Consider the following 26,114-nt stretch of genomic DNA (forward strand, 5'->3'; position numbering starts at 1 on the left):
CGCATGACAAAATTTTAGTTCACTTCAGTCAAGTGTTTGCTTTGTGATACATTTACAGGTAGATTAGCTTATTATAAATTGTTTTAAAGTGTAATATTATGTATTTTTAATGTGTAATATGTTGGACTGGAGTTTGTAGTCATAACAAGTTGCATTTCTAATTGGGCGGTGCCAATTAATGCCTCGGAGCGAATGTCATTGGATGTCAAGTGAAGTACGGTGGCCCACGAAGACCACACCTTATCTGCAAAGAAAATCGCGAAGCACTTTATACCTCACCAGTGAGAGGCTGACTTGGGAGAGAAAAGAGAGAGAGGAGGAGAGAGAGAGGGGGTGTGCGTGTTAGAGCGAGAGAAAGAGAGAGGGGCAACGCCAAAGCCAGAGCCTGGGAGGACAGAAAGATAAAGACAGACGGAACGATATACATTAAAAAAAAAGTAGTTCAGCGCCCTTCTTTGTAATTTTCTTTCTCACTGAACAGCAGATAAAATATTAAAAACCGACTGCTTGGATGAAGCAAAAGCTATCGATTTGTCCGCACTACACCTGGATTCACTGACCGTCCACGCAGCAGGCATGTCCCGAAGGAAGCAGAGCAACCCCAGGCAGATCAAACGTAAGTTCCGTTCATTTATTCCGATGTTGTCTCTCGGCTTTTGGGGAGTTTCTGTTATGTTTATAAACGCTGGTGACCACAGTGACACTGAATCAGCCCCCCACCCGAAGTGCCGCTTATACATGTCACGCCGCTCCTTCGTTCTGTGGGCTTCTCAAGAGGTGAGTTCCGCTCCAAATCCCACCGTGGCTCAAAAGTTTCACCAACGGCGGTAAAAGACTGAAAAAGATCTTTACTATGTGTGATTCCATCCGACTTGAGCCTAGTTAACATCCATAAATGTGTATGCATCAGTGGCACACTTCTGTGTGCACCCCCATTGTGATAGCCCGCATGGTTCAATTAGATATGATACATAACCAAAGGAAATATAAATGCTATTGAATTATATAGTTAGATGCTTTAATTGACACATATTGGCCAAAACACACACATGCACAAACACACACACCCACACATGCATGTCATTGACCCACACATGTGGTGTGTGTACCTGACTAGACACACATTTTTTTTGTCATTTTTAAATCACTGTTATTAGAATTGTAGTAATAATTGTAACATGCATGAAGGTATCTATTATTATTAAAATAATATATATTTTTAATTTCACATAAAATCTGTTGACACTGCCTTCATCCTCGTAGTTGACATATTTAAATGACTATGGACTCCCTCGTGTTTACGAGATGTTTTCTTCCTGATTGTTTTGGTTTTTAAGAATAGATCTACAGGTATGACCTTTTGGCCTCCTGCTTTTTTCCTGTTAACATTTTATTATAATAGATAAATATACATCTCAATTAATAATTATTAGATTTACTACAATCACAGCTGACAGTGTGTGTTAAATAAGTGTGTTTACCAGCTCCACTGTGTGTGGTGTTTCTTCCAATACTGTACCGATACTGTGAGATGTCATTGGATGTGATATCAAAAATACACTGCTACTAATTTATCATAAAATCAATTCCTTTTTGCTCGAAGACATGTTAAAACAATCAAGCGAGGGACCAGGGGGAAAATATTAGGTGTTTGTGTAGGCGTGTGTGAATGTGTATGTGTATGTATTTGCATGTTTGCAGTCATCTATTTATGAGGACACATGTGTAATAGCGCACGAGAGCATTTTTTGCTGCTTTTTATTTAGGCCATTGTGCGTCAGTGGGTGTTGTGCTATTTTTTTTCTTATGCTAAATATTTGTTTCTTCATCTTATTGATATTTTATTGTGTGTGTGTGTGTGATGAAGGTCTGATTTATATCTTTATTATTACATTCAAAGTAAAATATTTAATATTTAATTTTATTTTTAATGTTATTTCCCATACAAAACTTTTTACTCACTGCTAGAATGTTTTAATTATTCCCAGAAAAATTAGCAAATGTACTCTTAACTCCAAAGTCTTCAAAAAGACAAAAATATGAGGGAAGTAATGTCGATGTCTGGACAATTGATGTTATATTTCAGCTATTAATTGAACACATCATGGCCACCGCAACATCAAATGAAGCATAACAACGCGTGTGACGTGATAGACGTGCTCATCTTTGAACCAATCCAATCGCAGCATCCAAATGCTGTAGTCAAGCGAAGGAAGTCTAACATTTGTGTTGCAGTTTCATCATTGTGACCCGGCCGTGTGTGAATTAGTATGTCATGTGTAAGATCATGTTAATGTGCAGGCGGTGTGCGGCTGTATAATCAAGCTGTAGTTGCAACCAGAAAGGTCACAAGGAGCCTAGATCCTCTCTCACACCCCGGGAACTCTGGGAAAAAAAAGGCACTGCACAGAAAGTCAACGCAGACAGTCATTCTAAAGGACAAAAAAAGGTTGTTGGGCGCAGTGCCCCCACCACCCTCCCACTACCACCACCTTCTTCCCTGCATACATTGGACTGTTATCTAAAATTGTGATTTATGCAGTATTTTAATATTTTGCTTATTCTTTCCCCTTGGGTGCTCTCTGAGCAGTGATAAAAAGGAAATGCTGAAAGAGCACCATTAATTTGCTCCGATGACTGGGGAGATAAGGGCAGATAATGGGAAAGATAAGCAGAGAAGATATACCATCAGAAACCCGATTATTACCATTAAAATTCCAGCCTAGCAATCTGCAGCTGCCTGATAATTCCTTCTCCGTTTCCACCACTTTGGATGATAAGGCAAAAAATAGTCACTCAGTGCTCCTTGATTAGGCTGCCTGGATATCCCGATAATACAGTGATAAATTATGTATTTTGCCCTCTTGTTTTTTTTTCTGTGAAATGTTACACACCAACACACATATATGTATATATATATATATATATATATATATATATATTGCCCCATTTCTGTATCACCCTCCCCTTTTCCAAGAAAGAGAAAAAAACCCATACACTTTTATTGTAATAAGAGTTTGATAGAAAAAGGAGATAGTGGGAAAGGTGTTTTGTGTGGGAGCACATATCAATGTTATCAGCTCATCTCCCCAGCCCCAGCTGCTAGCTGCTGTTGTTTTTAGCCTTATCACCCCGTGCCAATATGCCAATAAATTGCCCAGATTGTTAGGCTGCTCAGTAGAATTGGACAGGAGTGATGAAAATATCGCTGATGCTGTGCGGATTGCGATTAGCTGCTGTAGTATGATGTGTGAATTCCGCCAAGCTCCCTCCTTTTTACCCTCCTTATTCTCCATCTCTCCCTCCCTTCTTCCAGTATGCTGGTGATGCCCATACCTCTTATTGGTACTGCGAGGAGAGCGGTTTGATGCTTAATAGGAAGGAAAGATATGAACAGGCTCAATTGAAACCAGGCCCCCTCTGAGTAATTTTTCTGTAAAATTGCCCCACAAAGTTCCACAGCATAAAAGTGAATCTGGATGATGTAGGATGTGTGCTTCCGCTGGTGTTTATGGGAACATATTGAAGCAGCCCTCCGAGGCCATGCGCAGACATCTTGTGTCAAATGTGCTCATTAAATTGACTTAGTGCTATCGCCTTAACTGTTGTCGTCTTTATGTGGTGGCCTGAGAATTCTTGCGGCTTCTTTTCGCTGCTTGATATTATCCAATCAAGATGTGAGGCAACGAGCCGGGTTGTGCTAGCGCACAGCAACCACACTTTGCAGAGCTTAACGCTATGTCATACTCCGTCATCATGCTTAATCTACTTTTGTGATAGTGATCTCACATTCGAGAAGATGATCCACTGCAGTGTACAATGATGAATTTTGGTTATATTATGAAAATGTAAAAAAAAAAGTGGGGATAATCTTCTTTTTGCAGATGATAAATGATGATAATATTGAATGTGAAATGTAATTTGTATATTATTGTTAACTGTTAATTAACTTCTATCTCAAATTTAACATATACAAGGTCATCTCCACATGCTTTTTTTTTTAAACAATATTTTCCATCCTTGTGCTACTGTTACTGTTTCCAACCTTTGCATATGGCCACTTATGGAACGCCAGCAAACTGTTTATCATATCAGGTGACATTTCTATCTTTGAGGGGCATTTATCAGAGGCAGATTACAGTCGTAAATGATAAGAAGCGTGTTTACTGAACTGTCTGCCAACATCCTGTGTGTATGTGTGTACATGTGTGTTTGCCTGTGTGTACATTAGTGTCTGTACAGTACAACAGTCATGTGCCTATGTGTTCTAAGCACATGGATCAGAGTGTTAGCTGTGGATATATTTATTTATGCAGAACTTAAATAGAATATTTTTACAACTTAGGCCAGCTTTATTCTCATGGAGATTGTTGTATCCAGAGAGTTTATACGGTGCCGCCTCTCACCCTTGTCCTCAAACACCGACAACTGCGGCAGTCAGATGTTTCGGGGGTGGGAAATGAAAACGGTTTTGTATGTACGCCATGCTGTATATTTAAGAGTCTTTTTTTTCCATTAGGTGACAATCATTTTGTATCTCCTGTGTTTTTCTTTGTGATTTGTGTCAGAGGCACCGGGGCTGCTGGATGCCAACTTTCCCTCCAACATCTGTTCCCTGACAATAACAGCTTGTGTTGTCGCCTTGTCTTAGCTGAAGGATCCCCAATTGGGTTCTTAATTTTTTTTAAGCGGGCATACTTTGTCTAATTGAGGTGTTTTTATTGTTAAAATTCATTTTTCAGTATAGAATATGTTTCCACTTGCAGTGCTACTGTTAATTGCTGTCATTTATAGTTGCAATGTAGATAGAGGAATGGAAAGCAGATGTTGTTTCCGTAAGTAAAAAGGAGCTATAAGTCATGTTGGACGGGCTTGTGCTTGGCAGCTGATAGAGTGACAGTGCCTAAAGTTGCCCTTGCTGCCCCTGCAGCCTGGAAAGCCTCGACAGCAGCGTGATAAGTGGGTAGGGTTGCAACCAAGGTACAGGTCACTTCCTCACACAGTTTCCTCTTTATCTTCCTCTTTCCTGGATTTTTCTGTTATTATTCCAATAACTGCTTGGCCAGGCTCTCATTTTGGAGGGCACTACTTTCGCTGTCACTTGATATTATTTATTTATCTTCCACCACCTAAGTGTGTGGCTCTCTGTTTATTCAAATTTGATATCAGTGATGTCTATTGAGCCCCCCCGCAACAATTGACTTTCAGCCTGCTTTAAGTTAATAGCCTTGTCTCTTGCTTGTCGTGATCAATATTGGTATTAATTAATCGCACTTATCAAGGCCGGGATCTAGTTCCATTTGTTGTTACATCAGGAAAATATCAATAAAGAAGTAGACTCCCCGATCGTCATGGCAACTTCATCTCTAAGGTCAAAGAGAGTTTATCTTATCTTGCTGCCGAGAGTGGCAAACTGCTTAGGAATCTAGTTTAGACTCAAAGATCATTGATTTAGGCTTTCTTTCACCCCCATCTTGTTGTTCCAGTGTTCCAGGACAGGAGGCTGAGGGAGAAAAAGGCATCCTTCTAATCACAACAGAGATGTAAGATTTAAATATTGATGTCCAAAGGCCATTATGAGCAAAGACGGCCTCTGCTCTCGCTGTTGTTCAAGTACGCCCTTTTAAGACCCAGACAAAGCTTTGATTATCAGGGGTGTCAACTTTGGAGTGTGTCTGTGTAGCTGACAGTGTGGGACTGCAGGGGAAATCGGTTTCCTGTAAATACAGCTGTAGAATATTATGCATCTTATGGTCCCAGTTGTACAGTCCATATGATACAGTAATGAGATTCTATACACAAATGTACACAGTTTTCACAATACAAATGTGAAAACTCCTCATCTAGTTTGTGTGGGTCTGTGTTGGTACAATATTTCCAAGTGGTTGAACTCCCAAGTGTTACTTTTTATGCATTTTGTGTATAAAAGCAGATGAGTTTGTGTCTAACTCTGTGCTATGTGGATAAAGCAGCGGACCAGAGTGCTTGGATGCTGCAGAATGCTCCTTGGGGTTGGAGCAGGGGCAATGCCTTCTTTTTTCATCCTCCTCTTGCCCCGGGGACTCAATTGCCTCATTTAACATTCTCCATTTGGCCCCAGCCAAGAGAGGAAATAGCCAGGCTCAGAGACTGCCACACATCATAAATTCTGCGTTCATTTAACTAGCACAGGTCCTTTTTCACCTTGGTGATACAAATGTGTTATGAATGAATATATTGTACAATTAACGGGTTGATGATGAGGCATGTTTCTTTTTAGACCACTGAACAGTTTAGATGTTCTGTGGATATGCATAGTGAGTGTATGTTTCTTTAATGCTTTCACATCTTTATGAATCGGAATTGTTAAATACCAAGAAACTCTGACAGTTTTCCGTATGTATGTATGTATTTATGTCCAAGTCGTTAGTTTGACCTCACATTCAAACTAAATGACATTTTTGTGAATGAAAAATGAAAAAAAATGTAAGTAAAATAGACTAATTAAAGGGATAATGTAGTGATGATGTCGTGAACACCATTTCTGAAGGAGGATAGTAGCTGGCACATCACAGAATGACACCCTAATAGCTGTTCAAGCCAAATCTTTAGCTTGGCAGGAATTACTGGGGGATGTTGTGTGTGTGTATGTGTATATGTGTGTGTGTGTGTCATAGGGAGCCAATGCACAACTTTACATTGGGATGAAATGCACCAGGCACCGAGGATAGTTAAGGGATAGGTGGCAACAGAGGATTAAGGCAACAAGCCTTTCACTTCAATTTGTACATCAGCATTTTCTCCTAGTCAAACGGCACAAAACACACAGCATCTTAGGGGTTCAGTGAAAAATCACTAATGACAAGGCTTTGTAAATAGATAAACAATTTATCTGTCAAATATGCTTTAAGTATAAGACAAACTTCCAAACATGTTAATGCTAAAAAAGGCTGTGTTTTGATTTGCACCATTGCAAAGCTGCTAAAGCTGTTGACAGCGCAGCTTACACGTCATGTGATCAGAGGCCATATCTTCCTGCATGTGATTAGCGGGAAAGTGTTGCAACGTAAATAGTCTTAATGCCAAATTATTCCAATCAAAACTAGTTGATGACCATTGATTATATTTGCTGTAAGTACAGATTATTATGCAAATATGATGAGGCTAAAGTGACGTACTGCAAAGTGCATGTCTCCTCAAATCAGCGCCAGAGTCAACATCCGGAATGCAGAAAATGCAGTCACTATTATTTTAGAATTTTCTTTCTCTCTGCATTTCGCAAAATGCTTATCTGGTAATGACTGTTGACATTGAGCAAGTGTAAGCCAACTAAAATGGTGTTTTGTCTGATATCAGATTGGATTTTTATCTAAGGTTTACGTATTCCTGAAAACCACAGATAACCGGCTCAAATGATCAATTCATCAGAATTACAATGTACATTATGAAAAGCCACAATCATCACATACTGTGCTCCGTCAGTGGATATGAATCTCTGAGGAATACAGTATATTTGACCATAATCAAGTTTTTTTATAAGCTTCAGAAACAGGATAACAACTGGGTCAGTTGATAAGCTTGAAAAAAAAAAAAAGCTGGAAAAAATTCTTCTGTGATAGAAGAGGAGAAAATCTGATTGATTGATGTCCGTCGGCTTTGCTACCATCACAAGCCAGTTGACAGTTAGTTTGGGATCAGATGATTTCACTCTGAAGATTGGGGTGGAGGGGAAGCTAGGCAAATATGAAGGACACAAAGGTCAATGGCTTCTCTCCTCTCTCTGTATCTATCTCTCGCTGGCAATAGCTGGCTTTGACAAACTGTAATATGTTGCTAAGCTTTGTGGCAGGAGGACACATGGTCATAGTTTGTACAGTAATATCCTATTGCAGTAATCTCACAGGGAATGATTGTGTGGTGGAGGAATCTGGTACCAGTGGGGACTCGTTGACATCATCAACTGCAGGCGACTGGCAGATGTCTCTTGACTTGTTTGAACTGAATGTTCCCATGGGATGGAGTAAGTTAAACATAGGCTTTGACTTGAAGCGATCTGTTATTGTAAGCGGAATCTGATAAGATGGCACCCCCGTATTATGTTTGTTTAACAAAGAGTCAAAAATGGAAAAAAAAAAGAAGTCTACAGCGAGTGTCGCTCTGCATTTTCGGAAGAAAATCCAACATCGTGACAAAAGATGGTTGGATGGATAATGTAAATAAACAGCCAAGTCTTGCCTTGAATCTCCTTAAAGATGTTCCTCGGTCCTTTTGTCGCTGCTTAGATCATGTTTCTAAAGATGTGAAGTGAAGCCTTATGTGCCCGTAGCGGTGCCTGATATTTAATAGAAAGCTTTGGCCCTTTCAGGGTCCACAGATGTAACAGACAAGTCCATTAGCTTTGTAGGGAGCTCCTTTCAAGATCAAGGTCTCACTTGTAATGAAGTGGCTGCGCAAATGGAAGTCAAATTCAACAAATGCAAATCATCCGTTTTAATCAAGTTTTCATTTTTTAAAATGTAGCTTCCATTCACGGCCATTCACTAAAAAAAAAAAAAAAGAGAAAATCCAGAGACAATTCCCATCCAAATGGAAGCAGACATCATTTGGGCGAATAGACAACAAGTCTTTGTTTGGTTGAAGTGGTTGATAGGACAACGTTCTCGTCAAAGACAGGGTGAATAAAAGGGGCTTGTAATTACCATAATGATTTCTTATATGTTTTCACCTAATGATGTCCATTAAATGTTGGAGGCTTCATTTAGAGGCTGCCTCGCTGTAGGTTGGCTTAGGCTCATAACACAGCATATTAACGCTGCACAAGTAATGAACTTCTTTCATCAAAGATGCTTATCATACAGTGCCTCTTCGGGGGAAAGACAATATACTTCAGCTTTTTGTTACAGTTGGATTAGAACAATTCTCATAGTTCTCACTTATCTTTCAAATTCTCTCTACATGCGATAGTAACCCAATTGGCTTCATGTCCAAACAGGATGGCGCTCTAATCTACAAGGCCGCGCGCTTCATGTAAAACATCTCATTTTGTGGCTCAGCCTGGTTGCATGTCTTATCGTTAACACAATTCAATGCAATTTTCTTTGCCGCAACTTATTTAAATTTCCCCGTGCTTATATATTTCTTTTCGTCTTTCATTCGTAATGATTGTCTTTCATAAGTTCAAAGACTCATCTTTAAGACTTTTGGTAACTCTATACAGATAAGGAGCCACAGTGGGGACGGGACGGGAGAAAAGCTGCTTTATTGAAGAGCGGACGTGGGAGTGTTAGCGTGCCGTACATCCATCACTGTTTTCAGGAGGGGTCCTGAGTTAACCTTGATATCGAGCACAGATTTAGCGCGCTAACAGTTTGCACCTCAGCAGGTACAGAGATCATGCTTGAATACGTTTATGCTCTTCTGTCCGGCGCCAAAGCCTTCAGTCCTGTATGCAACTTGGCTCCTGTGGCTGCTTTGGTCTTTGTCCATCACCTATCAGCATATCAACAGTGTCTCTGAAGCCCAGTTGTATAATGTACCATTTATGGCTTTGTGGATGGAGATGGCGGTCGGGTGGTGGAATAGCTCCAGGCCTTCCCCTCAGTGAGTGGATTAACGGCGGTTTGCTTTAGCGCACTCTGCCATGGTGTGAAATCGGCCTCGCTTCGGCGCCGGCGATGCGGCTCCCTCTCTCCCTTTTTTCTTTCAGTGTCCTCTTCTCTCGCTGTTTCCTCACCTCCATGCAAAGCCTCTCCCGGCCATCTGTGAAATGTGGAAACTCTGTGTCTAAGTTGAGTTCAGATCCCATTCCCTCCATCAAGCTGAGGCCAGGAAGCAAATGGGCAGGCAGTCGAATGAGGGGGTTTGCAGAGGAAAGGGAGGGAGGGAGGCGGAGAGGGAGAGGAAGAAGGGAAGGGGAGTAGAGGGGCGATGAGCTCATTGATGTTGTGCCGCGTGTGCAGGAACCCTGCCTGTTCTCCGCGGGTGAGCTGGAGGAGAGTCCAGGCCTGGGTGCTGGCCGAGAGATCTCTGGTTCCTCCACGTAGGTCCAAATCCCCCCTCTGTGTGTGTCTGCGTGGAGGCAAGGCGGTGGCACAGCTCCCCTGAGCCCCTGCCCAGTCCTTTGAAGATAAGATGGTGATACAGAGTCCCTTTTGGTACGTTGCTAACCAATGGTCTTTGTGTGACACGCATGCCTCTCTCCACTGGAGCCTGCAGCTAAAACACCTATGGTCTTTGCTGAAACGAATTAGCTGTATGGCCTTCGGTCAAATTAGATTATGAAAGGGTGGCCAAATTGTGTTCAGGAGATTTCATTATTTTTTTCACTATTTCACACTGATATTCTGGAGTTTTACTGCTACTGCTTGATATACAGTAGATAGATTTTTTGTTTCATTCCTCAACACACTGAAAATGTACATGCGTTCCATTCATTTTGACAGTATATTTGTCCGGTGTCATCCTACAGCTGCTCATTTGCCTACTATCTATATTATTTCTTTTAGATTAGATTAGATTAGATTAGATTCAACTTTATTGTTATTGGTCATGTCACTGGTACACGCAACAAAATGCAGTTAGCATCCAACCAGAAGTGCAATTTTATAAGTACCTTAGTAGTAAGTAAATGTAGAAAAAAAATGGACAGATCTAGTATGTAAAAAACTATAACAGGCTATGACTATAATACAGTGAGGATATATACAAGGATATAAATGACTATAATATGGCTATTGTAGATTATACAGATTATAAACAGTATGGATGTGATGGTTACAATAATAACAGTAATATGTACAGTATTGCAATGAAGTGACTAGAGTATGGTTATTGCAGATTATATAAATTATAAACAGTATGATCTATGAATGCAACAAGATATTACAGTAATATGTACAATAGTGCAATGAAGTAGTTCATTCATACATTTATTTTATGGCACCCTCGGGCAAATTCTCCCACTTCTCCAATTCTCCGCTTCAGAAGAGCAACTGTCAAAATCTTCAGACTACTTTGAAAATGATGAACTCAACATTTCCCCTACTTTTTTTTTTATCCTTTGTGGCTTTGGGGTTAAGATTTCTGCATAAAAAGTAGTGATTGTGCAGCATTATGGCGGCTTGGAAAGCCGAGTCGGTGTCCAGCCACACATCATCTTTCCATAGACAATGCGAAGCTCTGTGGCTCATCAGGGATGGGGCGTTGATTGCTTTTTGATACCCCTCCAACATGGACGAGGCCCTGCATACATCAGCTAATTAGCGTGTACTTACAGTGTGTGACAGCCCTGACAGTCCCCACACTTCTCATCAGATACTCAGCCCAAGTGCCCAAACCGCACTCTGTGGAGGCTTTGTGAAATGCCTGACAAGAAAGAAAACATATACTGTGCGCGGCGGGGTTAGCTGTATGTTTGTGTGCTTGATGGGTGGGGGGGACATTTAAATCATAGAAAATGTAATGAGTTTATACAATTGTGGCATGACTGTAATTCAATATTGGGTTAGGATTGCAAACACAAACAAGACAGAAAATGAAAACATTTTAGATTGCTTGTTGGTTTGTTAGTTAGCCTGATTATGTATAACAGTATATATATTATATATAGTAGTATCCTCCTTCTTCTCCATTTTATGGAATGATTTATGTAAAGATTTTTGAATTCTTTTCTTTTTTTCATGGAATGATTTTATAAAGAATCATTCTTTACTGTAAAGCACATGTTTATTTATATGTTGTACTCTATGAATAAACTTGCCCTGCCCATAAATGAGGGTCAGCTGTACACCCAGTGGAAACATTGGTATAATTGGGAATGGTAATGGTTTAATTTCATTTGAACATGCATCAGGTTAGAATTGAATGCATCACATAATCAGTTCACAGTTCCACATGTCCAAAAGGAGTAGGAAGAAGCAAAGCTTATTAAATCCTACCCCTCCATCTGGTACTTTTACAATCAGTTACATTTGTTCACTTCCTGCCCTTCTGATAGAATTCATTTTTTTTTATTAATTTGTATTTTTTTTATTTTTTATTTTTTGTCACATACCGAAGTACAAGATTATATGACAATAACATTGACATTTTTTTCATTATTATTTTCATTTTTTTTCATTATTAGTGTGGTTGTAAAGCATCACATAAGGACCAGTTTTGCATTTGCTTCATTGGGGCATTTAAGCAAGTAATATTAGTTTCTTTTGTCCAATTTCATTTCATAAAAGCATCTGATTACACCCCGGTGCTTTTGGAAAACAATATACAATACAGTACACTGGTCTGGTCCCCATACCCAAGCAGCACAGAATAAAGTGGAGGACGTGGCAGTAGAACAGACATCTAACCACTTTTTCTGCAGGTAATCTTGACTGAGATCTTAATTCCAATAAAGTGTTATTTTTTTTTTCTAAGCACAAGCCAGATCTGAGCAGGAACACTCCACTCTGTATTTCTGCGGTCATACTTTATTGAATATCATTTCAGATAAGCTCTGTAATCCTTTGGGGGAGAAGTGATGTATATTGACCAGCTCAATGCTTGTGATATAGTGCATGTCTTAGATGTGGAAATGGTAAATAATGATTTGTGTCACACAGCTACAATCATATAACACGGAATATTGTCAGTCAGAATTATCAGACAGTATTTAATATGTCACTTTAAAGGACGGGTTAGTTATATCAGTTTTTTTTTTTTATTCACCTGCCACTATCGCACACAACACTGGATACACAGATTCAGTGTATTTTAATCCAATATGAGGAATTATGTCATGTTTGTAATATTTCACAGACCTGTTGTACTTGTGTGTTTTTTTTTTCGATACTGTCGCTATGAGTGGAACCCTGTCGTCTGTGCTGTCAAGCAGTGAGGCGGGTCACTCAGGTCAATACCACACTGTAACAGTCTCACCTCTCATGAATGTCTTCCATCAGTAGAGAGCAGCACTCTCTGCTTCCACATGGTTCATTTCATCAGGGTCTTCTTTATCTTGACTAGCCAGGTCCATCACCCCCAGAGCCCTGATAGTGGACCGTTGTAGAGCCTGGAAGTGAATGGAACTAGTTATACGTTCTCCAAGTTAGTTACAAATGCAAAAATTATAGAATGTGCAAAAGCTGCAGTCGATCAAACGTATCGAATCCTAGTAAGAAAGAACCATTATTCTTGGAACTGTGTACATTTGTTTATACAATATTTAACTTTCCTGCATTGAAGAAGAGAAATAAATGCTGTGGTTTGCCTGAAAAGTTAAAGTTGAAAAGAATCATCCCAAGTTCTGTGGGTTCTTTCTCTTGTGTGGAAAGCAGCTTCTGTTCTGCCGAGTTGGCGGCTGCCATTTGACTGCCGTTTGAAGTCAGCACAAGTTGACAATATTTGCTTTGCACCAATTCCCGCCCACTGCGTCTCTCTGCTGCGTTTGAAAGTGCGACCTGTGTGGAGTCTCTATCAGCACGCCGCCTGGAAGAAATGGCTCAAATTGGACGTTTGGTTTGTCGGTGCATTGACAATGTGGCTGTTGGAAGTGACGTTTTTGCAGTCATGGTTGTGATGGGGTAAATGTGATGGACAGGTGGAGGGGGGGGAATGGACAGGCAGAATAGAGGTTGCAGGGGAGCCAGATTATACCATTTGGAAATTGCAGATACCCTCAATTCCGAACTGCTGGCTTCCGATTTCTTACGCCGAACTGGTTCAGTTTCATTCACCACCCTGAGTGGCGATAGAAAACTTGTGAGACACAGATACACAAACAAGTTCAATGACAAAGCAGCTCAACAATTCAATATTAATACTTTTCCACCCATTACTTTTGCTGTACTGCAGCTAGTTCAATTTCAACTTGTGGAATATTGCTGGTGACCCCTCCATCATCTGGGATAGGCTTTGGCATACCCATGACCCTAGTGAGGATGGATGTATAGAAAGAGAAAGAGATGGAGGTATAGAAAATGGATGGATGGATACAAATGACATTAATGAAATAATCTAAATTATCATTTTAATAACAATGGATTCAACTTTTATTGAGCACTCATTGAAAACTAAAACATTTAAACTTTAAACTTATTTAGCTAACTTAAGAAAACAACAATCCTAATTTTAACATTCATAGAATAATACACAGTGGTTCCTTGGTTAACATCATTAATCCGTTCCAGAAGGTTGGACTCAAACCAAAACGGACTCTTAACCAAAGCAAATTTTCCCATAGCACAGAAAGTAGAGCCGATCAATCTGTTCCAGATCCCACAAATGTTAACACAAACACATTTTATAGACAATAAATATAGTAGTTTTACATGCAAAAAATGTTGCAAAAATAATGTCTGTACAACTGAACATCTAACATCACTTTGACCTGTTAGCACTGTATATCGCTCTCTCTTGCAACAAGCAAACAAATGCTGTTACTCTAAAATGACGCTCGCAGCCCACAACGCATTGCATGATACATGTGCCCGTATCGTTAACAAACCAAATTTTGGAATGCTAAAACAAGCAAGCCAAGGCAAATTTTTGCAAAAATTTTGGTCTTCAACCAAAAAAACACATGGACAAACGGATGTTATCCATGGTACCACTGTACTTTATAAAATGATTTACTTGGTCATTCACTTACTGCCTATCCTTTTGAAAGTCAGGAGCTGGAGTCTATCCCAGCCCGCCCCAACTTCTGGGAGAGGTGGGATACACTCTGGACAGTTGCAGTTAACCCGGTTTAATATGATGAATATAATGACAAAGGTACATGTATTTGTTAAATAGAGTATGGATTTTTAATTCTGATTATTACGTGTCTTACATGTCTTGACGCTTTGCTAAATCACGCATTTCTTCTGTCTTGTGTGTGAGTGACTAAATATGGTTGCTTTCCCCATAAAGCGATACTCCAGTCAAGGCCAAATTCAATACAAATTTACACACCATAACCAGAGGACTGACAGATTCTATTGACAATATATTCTCCTTCAAGGTAGAACATCTTTCTGTATTTGCACGTAAAATCATCCAGCAAATGTATATTGCTCTTTTCTCTAGTGGAAGTGTGTTTGTGTGGGTTTGAAGGAAGGCTGAGGGGGGTGTGCTGAGACCCCAGCGTTATCAGCACCAGATGCAGGTTGACTTCAGACTTCCAATGGAAGGTAAAGAAAGAGAGGGAGAAAATTAATGAGAGCCATAAAGCCAGCAGGATAAATAATTAGCCCACTGGTACTTAGATCCGACCCTTCATTTGCAGCTGCAAATAAATCCTTCTTGCAAAGTTAGTTTGTCAAAACTCCAGTCTGATGCTCTGTATTTTACCATGGCTTGTTTTCGCATTTCTACCCTCTTTTTGTGCTGTCCCTTGTCCATTTTTCATAAAAAACCTGAGTGACAGGTCTCTCTGTCCTGCCACCGATAATTGGCCAGAACAGTGCATCTTCCGAATGTGCACCATCCAGACAAACAGAAGGGAAAAGGCGATTCAGCTGTCACAGCGTTCTACATAAATCAACTGGATGAAATGTCATATTTGTAGCCATACTTCTGCCACAAATGTGTTGCTTGTTTACTCTTCATGGCTGATGTTCCTCAAGAGAGCCTCCAGAAACAGTGGGACCTGTAAACATCTCTATTTATGTCGGAGATGTTTTGTAATATCTCTGAACTGTTCATTTCCCGTGCCCTCCATGCATCATGAGTATATAGTGTACTCGTATGTGTTGATCTGGAGTGTTTACACGCCTCACTCTCCTGATGATTTTGAATTATTGTTGTCAAAGTGCACTTGTACAGTTAGCATATTCCACCGGTAGATTTGAAAGGAGCTGAGCAATCACCAAAAGACTTCCATTATTCTCCTGTCTTTGATCGCTATTCATGTGTCTTCATGTGTCTGCTCGCTAATCTCCCCCTCTAATCTCATTCATAGATATAAATAAACAAGTAATGCTGTAAATGAGAAGGAGAGCACATGAGTGAACAGACAGAAGATTATGGTAATAAATGAATAGAGGACTTCTTATTCAAAAAGTTACATCATAAATTATCTATTTTATGTTAATATTATGTGTCTGGATAATGCAGTCATCCATCGCCACTTTGTTCATGGTTTCACTGTATCACAATTTATCAAAAAATTTATTAGTTACTAAATCATGCTGTTTTTTGGTTGAATACTGCCTATTATAAGTCAGAAAATATGCATATTTAAGCAAATATAGCGCCATTTTTCCTAAATTAGACATTTCCAAGCATAAAAATGGCTAAATGAATTAAAATACAAGGATAAGGCATTCAAAAGACGCATTCAAAGACCGAAGGGTGGAATTATCATGAGGCAAACACCCCCAAATATGTCATAAAAAGTAATTATTTATTTTTCTCCTTCAATTTAAAGTACATATTACTGTTTTAGTCTTAATTGACGTGCTTAAAACTACATCCGAATTCGTAATCTAACATGATCTCCCTTCTCACGCAATGGACTATACCAAGTTTACTGCGCATGTCCAGATTGATTCCGGAAGACTGGAGCAAAACAAACTTGTCAGCTGAGTTTTCCCAGCAGAGCGGAGAAGAGGAGAAGGCAAGAGGGAAACAGATTTTTATCAAAGCTACCAAAGGTGTCAACGTTTTTCAGAGTCACAACAAAGTAGACACACGAGACCAGCAGCACCGCTACCGTGGGTGTCAGCCAAGGATGCAGTAGTTTTAGATATGACGCTGAGAGTGATATTGCAGTATTTAGCTAGCTCGGGAAATACCATTTTCTCATATTCACACTTGCTAGTAGATCATTAACTATATTTTAACAATTTATTATTTTTTTGTGGGGTGGTAAGGCGAGTATAGTATGTAGTATTGGTTACTAGATGTGAGTAATGTCACTGTAATGATTGGTGAGACACAACAGGCCTTTATTGCAGGTTTGAATTTTTACAATAGATTAAAAATAACAAATAATAAAAATTCCTCTGTGATTGGCTCACGACCAGTCCAGGGTGTACCCCGCTTCTCGCCCGAAGACAGCTGGGATAGGCTCCAGTACCTCCTGCAACCTTTGTGAGGATAAGCGGTAGAAAATGAATGAATAAAAATTTGTTATTATAAATAATAAATCGTATTTTGCAGAAATTTACTCGTGACAGTCGGGTTTCATGGAAATAAAATAAAAGTAAATAGATTTAAAGTCAGCCTCCATCAGTGTGTGACACATTACAAAGCGAAAGAAAAATCACACCGCATACCTGATCTTTAAAAAAAAAAACAAAAAAACATCTTTTGAAAGGCATTGCTGGTGGGGGGATCCAATCTGGCACAAGTCGTGCCATTGATGGCACCGCCCTTGGGCACGGGGATACTTGGGCTGGACCAAGATGGTTGCTGGGCTTGTATCAGTGGGCATCGGCCCATCCTCTGGGGAGCTCCTAAGCCATGCTGTCTGATGGGGTTGGCAGCACTTATGGGCATGTTATGTTTTTTTTATTTCACTCAAAGCAGCCTGATGTTATCGTCTTTGCTCCCCACGATGCCAGCATCACTGAAGCCGATGATTGGTCTTCACAGGGCCATCCTGATTTGTCTCCCACCGTTTCTAGCATCTATATTGCACTGAGGTGACAATTTGTTCCAGCTAATTGGAAGTTTGTGTCAGTCTTCAGAGAACAAAACAGCAGCCTATCACAAATTACAATGATATCACAAACACGGATTCAGCTCGCCTCAGCTCTTTTTCCAGTCGAGACAGGAAGTTGACGGCTGCCTCGGTTAGTTGATAACCATCCACAGGGTAATGAAACTTCCACTTTGATGAGAAGTTGAAAAGAGTGTTTCTATGTTGGTTTGGCAGAACATTAGACATGGCTGCCGGCAGGCGGGGGGCAGGCGAGGGATCGAGCAGCTTTAATAGGGCTCATCCAGAGGTGACGGGAGCGCTGCTTGAACTGAACTGAAGGTGGGAGCAGGGGCTGCGAGTACATGTCTTTTGTCTTTCATTATCTTTATTTCCTTATTATTTTAAATGGCCAGTGTGTGTGTGTGTGTGTTTTTCTTCTTCACTAGAAGCTTTTTTGATATCCATTTAGATTGGGGCTTCATTAAAAACCTCAGACAATGGGGTGACTTCTAATTAAGAAGCGCCGCATCTGGCCCCTGGCACCCTATCCCGTTGTTCCATCTATTTTGCTGGGGAGAATTCATTTGTTTCTTAATTAAGAACAACACCAATAGCATGAAAAATCTGCTTATGGTACCTGAATTGTAATTAGTTAAATAGTAAGAGGAAGGGAAAAGCACATTCCAGTAGCCCTAGAAATGAACTCATAGCTGATAAAAATGAACTAAGTCGACTTCCATAAATCAAAGCTATAGGGAGAAAAGTGTGCCATCATTACGGCTAAGACAATATGAAAACTATCTTCAAAGACATCAAATTGCTAGAATGTTTTCATTTGCATGTATTAACCATTAACATAATGAGGAGAAGTGACATTGGACCCGGATTGTGTGTCTGTTCGGATTGATAGCTCTGCTGCATCTGCAAATTGTCTCTGCAAAATTATGCCAGCAGTCAAATCGGTGTTGAACTGCGGAGGGTGAGCGAGCAAAAAGATTGAAAAAAGGATTTTGTTTTATTTAACATTTTATTAGATAGTTCTATGCAAACTTGCTGCGGTATTGACTCAGAGCCATCATCCTGTGACAGATATCCTTAAACAGGAAGGAACCTTGTGTCATTGTCTCGGAGGCTTTCCGTAAATCTTCTTTTTTTACATGTGTGTTCATAGACGTGTGTGTGTCTGTTTGTGGCAGGGGGGGGTACACAGGGGTGTGTGTCCATATGGACGCCGGCACACTTGGCTGTCTTCCCCTCCTCTGTGTACATACACACATGCACGCACATAGATTTAAGCCAGTGTTCCTCTGGTGAAAATGAACACACACATCTCAGTGCTACCGGGCTACCAAAGGCTTATCAGTACTGTAAAAACTCACCCTATAGCCCAGGCAAGCAGCCAAATCCACTGTGTTCTCCAACTGCAGGCGTCATGCAAAACAGTGAACTGCCTAAAATATTCCAAATAATATTTCCAACATGCCATTTCCCAGGATCAGCCTCTTAGGTCAAATTATTCAATTACGTGTCTGTTTATTACTGATACCAAAGCCGGGTGGCGTTTCTACTTATCACCTTTTTTGCAGATTGGTGTTTTCACTGAATACCATCATAAAGATTGCCTTGGCTGTAATTAAAATGGCACGAAGACAAATTTGGCGCAGGGCTAAGATGAAATGAAGGCAGTAGAGGGAAATTGCAAAGGCTATATTCTAGCATTCAGTGAATAGGTTTGGGCCGTAAAACAGCAAAATGATTGTCAGAGAGCCACTGTACTCTGAAAATCACCAGGAACGAGAAAGGAAAAGAACCTTGTGCTGGTGTTGTAGTCTTCCTGGTACATTTATGTGCAGAAAAAGGTCACAGAATGGACGTTTTTTTTGTTTTTCTTTTTTGTGGTATTGAGGGAAAGCGAGCAAACATTGGTTGTGCTGCAGAGCGGATTCTGTTTAGACATCCTAGACACCAGCCGGGCTTCCATCCATCCGTCCGCGGCCTCATGTGTTTGATGAGCTATTGGCAGGCTATGAGGACACGTGTTCCTGTGCCTCGTGGCAAACATACCTTTTAGTGTCTTTGACTCTACAAGCCTGTGTGACTTCTCAGGGAAAAATGAAAGAAATCAAAGCCCCAATAAGCTGAGGGTGTTAAGCCACAGAGTGGGGGAAATACCAAAGAAAGACCTGAGCGACTTTGGATTTTGACACAATCTTCCTGCACTCTGTGACAAAAATTTGCATTGTTATTGCAGATAACTTATGATGTTTCTACTTGGTCGTACATTTGTGTAAAATGTAAACCAAGCCTCCAACGATTCCCCTTAATGACGTGGATCTTGCTTTTTCTCCCCCGAATTGCGTCTTAGCGAGCTTCTCACTGCCGAATGTTTGATATCTGAATATTAAAAGGGAGTTTCAAGCTCATCTGCAAATGTGATTTTCACATATCACACTTCTGCAGTCTTCAAGCTGCTTCATCGCCAAGCTTCCGAGCAAAGACGGATGGGGATAGGGGATGGGGGGGATGGGGGGGTGGAAAAAAATGAAAAGAAAGATGCACATATGGGTTGCTATTGATGTATTCCATTTCTGACCTAATTTAATTCACTGCCAACAAGCTTATATGCATACTGTACATTTGCAAAATTACGGAGTGTAAACCTTGCCATCTCACGCAGACAGGTGTAAACATCAACACTGCCATAATGCACCACCGGTAAACATGATAATTGCACCATGCTGCGATGGAGCGCACAATAATTTGGACATCATTTTGAAACCTGTGAGGCCCAGGGGGGGTGAATGCCTAGCAGAACTAAGGTGACCCATTGACATGCTATTCACGCCAAGAAATAATTAAGGCTGCCTGTCTTTGTTCCTCCCAAGCTTTCTCTTCTCAAGGCACTTGTTTTCTTTATAATTTGAGTTATTCTCTGTGGACTTGAGTATTACATGGGTGTAAATGAAGACACCACTCAAATATCCTACCTTTAAGTTTACTTCATAAGATTGCCATTAAGTTCTTTTGTCAAGTGTGACTGTACTGAATCTTTTTTGAGGATACTTTTTTTTTTTTTTTTTAATACTTGCCAAACGTCATTGCTAGGGAGACTGTGTGGGACGTTGGCAATAATAAGCGACAATCCAGAATATCTTTAAAGGGACGCAGTGTGTCAGGCGGCAGTTTGTTGTCATGATAATCCCCTCATTTGAAATGTCGGGATCAGCGGGTTACTGCTCTCCACTTGCACACCGTGTCAAGACTTGGGACAGGCAAGGTGGATTGTCATTTCTCAAGCAATATTTTGACAGCACATTCATTTTACTCATATGCTGCAACTCAAAGGTCAGAGACATGCCACTTCCATTTACTGTGTATGTGCATTCAATCCCCGGGGAATGGTGTTCTCTCTCCACACACACACACACACACACACACACTATGGTCCTGTGTCTCACTATATTTGCTTCACTTGTTATAGGCACCAAAATTGAAGGGCAATTAGGACTTATAAACCTTAGGAACAGCTCTGCGCGGTCTTATTTTCCCCCTACTGCCATCGTCGTTCTAATTAGAGCATTCCAAGACAGCCATCCCTCTCACTTACCCCAATGTCACACTTATTGTCGAGTATCTTTTCGAATAAAGCCAGGTATGATTGTCGCAAGTGCACAATGTCTCAGCGGTGTAACTGTCACCCGCTTCCCTGTGTGCTTCGTGACACTCCTCAGACTCCGAGGCAGGTTATGTCAACCAAATAAGGCACTTGTCAGTAGTACAAAAAGACATTGTTGCTGGCCCATTGTTACCTGTTCTGCCAGATATCATATGGAAAGTGATGGAGTGACGGTGTTTCACAGAGCGGTGCAGCTTCAGAGACCCAGGGGTATTATGGGTGTAAATCTCCCTCGCACAGTTCTGCTCCAGGCCACACAGAGCATCATCATTAGCTACAGCAGATGGAAGGGCATCAGTGAGGGTTTTAGCTCTCTTCTGTTTGGCTGTTGCTGGAATATTGTATAATACAATGCGCTGGGATGGAGGCAAGAGACACACTGAATGATGAAATACACATGAAATCAGATAAAAAAGGTATGAAACGCTAATTCATCTCTTACTGGTGAAAGCATTGTGGTTAGAGGAATACTATTTACACTGAAACACTGTTGGTGTCTGGCTATGGTATTTGTTCTTAAATAATTTGCATTTTTGAATTATTATTTTTAAAAAGTAGCGCATTTCGATAAAATGTTTTTTTTTATACCGTAACTCACCTAAAGCTATTTAAAGCATTTAAAGTACAGGTATTTTTTAAGCTTTTTGTTACATTAACTTTAATTTAACACATGGACACAGGTCAATAATTGGCAAAGTTAACACTAAAATATGTTAAATATCTTGACATACTTAAAAACGTATTAACATTATCGCTGAATTTTGATTGAACCATAAGGTTATCTTATGCTTAGTATCATTGGGTGATAATGAAATATGGTCAGCATAATATTTTGCAAATGTTTTTATTAGAGAATTTTCTTGTAGCATCACAAACATCAAGTTAAATCAATATATATGCCACATTCTTAGTCTTATAGTGAATATATAAATACACACATGTTCATTAATTAACAAAAATGTCACCGCATTATTTTTTTATTGTGGTAAAAATAAAATTATAATCGCTTATGAGCGTGTAGTTCACAATGGACGCTGCAGTATTTCACTGTGTGCTATGGAGTCCTGCTAGCCAAGGAGAGACATTGTGTGTCTGTGTGCGCTTTCTGAAGAACTGGCTAAATCATAATCTTCCAGCAAGAGGCTTCGCAAGGCCAGATCAAGAATTAACAGCGAGGCTGCGGGTGGGAAAGAGGGGGAGGCGGCGAGCTAAAAGCCCATCTCACTCTCTGTTTTAGAGGACAGCGCTTTGAATGTCATTTGACAATTTTCTTTTAATTAGAACTAATTTACAGGAAGATGCCCACCAGCTAATCTTTACAGGATAATTAACTTCTATTTTCTTTACTTTTAATTAAAAAGTGGAAAAGATTTAGCTGATCCATAAAGAATTGTTCTTTTGAAATGTTCATCAGACTTCACACTTCTTTTGGCATTGGTAATATTTAGATCCTATCTGCGTCTCGCAGTCTCCACTGAGTTATTGCGATGATTTTCTCCCTCTTATCCGAGGTATTAAGAAGTGGAACTATCAATAGTAGAAATAGGAACCAGAGGCAAATTAGAATTAAATTAATGAAGAATTTATTGCAAAAGGAACCCCCTCGTCCTTCATAATGCTGGAATGAAATTGGCATCTCAGATATATTAATTTCATAGAAATTCCTTGATGGAAAACATTGTTTTATCTACATTATTTTGTGTTTCCATTAAATTAGGCGCCACTAAAAGCTAACTGTGTCACAGGCAATTTTAGTGTTGTAATTTATTACTAATATAATATTTCAACCTCCCACAGATGCAGTTTATTTGATTTTTTTGTGCTAAAAAAGCAACTAGCTTTAGGCCCGAAACATCTCCTGCCACTTTTACAATCAAAACTCTCTCTGGCCAGTCACAGCTAGTGAATAAAAAGTATTTTTACCACCATCCCAGTGACTTTACTTAGTGGAGATAAAGTGAGCCAATATGAGGTGAGTGCGCTTTCGACAGAGCCTCCGCTCGTCTGCAGATGAGCCGATGGCTGAAGATGGATGCCCCCACTTAGCCATGATAGCTCCCCGGAGCCTCACTCAATGGCTTCATTAAAAGTGAATGTTTGTGTGAAAAACTTGCTTAAAAGCAGTAATTAAAGGCAAGTCTACTCCACCTGCTTTGTTTCTGTTGTCACATTTGGCGTACATGGAAATGGTTTTATTTTAATGCAAGAATCGGAACGATAGAAATAAATCATCCATCCAGCATAAAGGCAACCCGAAGAACACGAGAAGGCTAACATGATTACAAATTAGTTTACAGTGTTTGTGTCTCTGCAAAGGGACATTTCACCTTTCATTAACAAAGTAAGAACAATGTGTGACTTTTAAGGAGCTGCACTTTTTTGGAAGTTTGCCCATCATTCACAATCTAGATCAGGGGTGGGCAAACTATGGCCCGGGGGCCACATGCGGCCCACCAAGCGTTTGAGTCCAGTATTTCAACTTTTAACATGATGTCTTATTCAGTAAAAAAAAAAAAAAGTAAAATTACATTTTGTCGTTTGAGGGAAATGAGAACATATAGCTGATAGTATGACACTTTTACAAATTTCCCCACTGAGGGACGAATAAAGGCATATCTTAATCATATAAAATAAAATTAGAGTGTGTGTGTGTGTTAAGTATATGTTCTGGCCCCCCGCACAATTTTGTTAACTCAACGCGGCCCATGAGTCAAAAAGTTTGCCCACCCCTGATCTAGATGGATGGATGGATGGATGGATGGATAGATAGACTTCCTTTATTGTCATTGCACAATAACACAGCGATGAAATTGCCATTATATAATAATAATATATATTACATATAATATAATATAATATATATTACATATAATATAATATAATATAATATAATATAATATAATATAATATAATATAATATAATATAATAACAATATTATAACAATATTATAACAATATTATAATAATATGGAGAATAAATAGATGACATCAAATATGAACAACAATGTACAGCGTAAACAGTAAATTGCACAAATAATTTAAATAATTTTGGATAAATAATAATAATTTAAAGTTTTGCGTGTGGGCATGAACGAACGTCTTTTCCTTTTCTGTGAGCTCTAGAAAGTCGCTTCATGCTGGCGGTTTTTCACTAAGAATGGACGTGATTGGGATTCAGGCCCCAATCACCATGTACATGCACAACATTCATAATAACATGTACATAAAGTACTATAATTTACAGTATTTTGTCATTATAAGCTCATTATAAGAACTGCTTTCTTCGCCGCACAGGTTCGCGAAGCACGTAGCAACTTAACGTTACATAGAGAGCATATTCCGTGTTTGCTATGGCTGACTTCCAGAGAGCAAACGACGACTACTAGTTTGAGACAAATGAGGATCCAGAACCTTATCTTTTTGAGCCTGATAATACAGAGGTTGAGTTACCGGTTTTAGAAGCTGACTGAGCAAGAAGAAGGGGTGAAACATCAGAGCAGATGGGGGGGGGCAAGAGATTCAGGACTGGCATAATTTAGCGGTCTAAATGTGGGGCTACGTACCAAGCCATGCCAACAGAAATCAAGTGGCACAAAGTGCTACCATTGATGGAAAGGCGAAGAGGACAATAACAAAACCTGCAGTGGTAGAAACTTTTTTTCCACTTAACCCAACATCAAGTGGAAAAGACACCCCACGCTTGAGTCACCGTGATATTGATTCTGTTTTGTGGAGCACATACTGCTTGATATACAGAGTCGATCTAGCCATGTCACGATTACGATAAAGTAGTTCTTCTGTGTTATTCTGTGTTAGCACAAAAACAGTGTTGCTATAGCTTGATTAATATGCAGGTCAGGGCATGTAAGTGGAGTGTTTTTGGATGTTTTTTTAGAGGACTTTATAAGTGGAGTAGGTGAATCCAATTATGTCCATTCTTAGTGGAAAAACTGCCAACACAAGGCAGCTATCTAGAACGCACAGAAAAGGGAACGGTCTGGAATTGTCTGACATAGGCATTGTGGATGATTCATATAGGGATTGTGATATTAAAAAAAAAAAAGTTTTCCTTTCCAGGTGCACACGATGTACCAGGTCCACTTCCACTTGTGTGTGTGTGTGTGTAAATTCTGGAAAGACAAGTACAGGCAGGAGAGTGGAGCAGGACCCAGCTAACTCCACAGAGAAACTGCCTGGCATCTGCTAAAGCCCTCGGGCACGCTCAGAGGTGCCTCCAGCATTTTAATGGCATAGTCAAATGCCAGCATGTTTTCAAAACAGTATTACTGCAATTCATTGGATAAAGAAGCAAGCTCATGTCATTCCCCTTCAACAGACCGCACTGGGCGCAACAACAGTCAACCTAGCAACTTGGAAAACACGATAGGGTCCAATGATGGGTAGGCATGCATAGTGAAACCGATGTACCGAAAAACTGAATAGCTATCACTGCCACTGTTTTTGGCGCTAAATTAAAAGTTACAATTAATTTAGTGGTTCTGATATTAGCCAAAAATGAGGTATAGTTGTCACCGAGTCAACTACAGTGGTGCCTCGGTTAGCATCATTAATCAGTCTGACTCAAACCAAAACGGACTCTAACCAAAACAAATGTTCCCATTGAAAATAATGTACGTAAATCCTATTAATTTGTTGTAAACACCCAGAGAAAACACAAAACACATTTTGTAGACAATAATTATAGTTTTGCCTAGATAAAATAATTAAATAATTACAAATCACAAATTAACGGATAACATTTAACATAATTTTTACTTAGTTTTGCAAAGAGTCATGGAAAGTGACTGTCACTTGAAGCCTCCTTTGGTCTCATAGCACCTTATTAGAGTTCAT

The 26,114-nt window shown here is 39.8% G+C and overlaps 1 protein-coding gene across 3 annotated transcripts in view; it reads left to right on the forward strand.

The window, feature by feature from the left end:
- Positions 1-329: 329 nt before the first annotated feature.
- Positions 330-26,114, forward strand: part of zfpm2a (zinc finger protein, FOG family member 2a) — a 124,062-nt gene continuing 98,277 nt past the window's right edge. For all 3 annotated transcript variants that reach the window (XM_058054015.1, XM_058054016.1, XM_058054013.1), the window contains exon 1: positions 330-616. In XM_058054015.1, coding sequence (XP_057909998.1) covers positions 577-616 — 40 coding nt within the window. In that variant the 5' untranslated portion in view covers positions 330-576. The remainder of the gene's footprint in view (positions 617-26,114) is intronic.

This window comes from Doryrhamphus excisus, chromosome 17 (assembly GCF_030265055.1).
Source record: "Doryrhamphus excisus isolate RoL2022-K1 chromosome 17, RoL_Dexc_1.0, whole genome shotgun sequence".
NCBI classification, from domain to species: Eukaryota; Metazoa; Chordata; class Actinopteri; order Syngnathiformes; family Syngnathidae; genus Doryrhamphus; species Doryrhamphus excisus.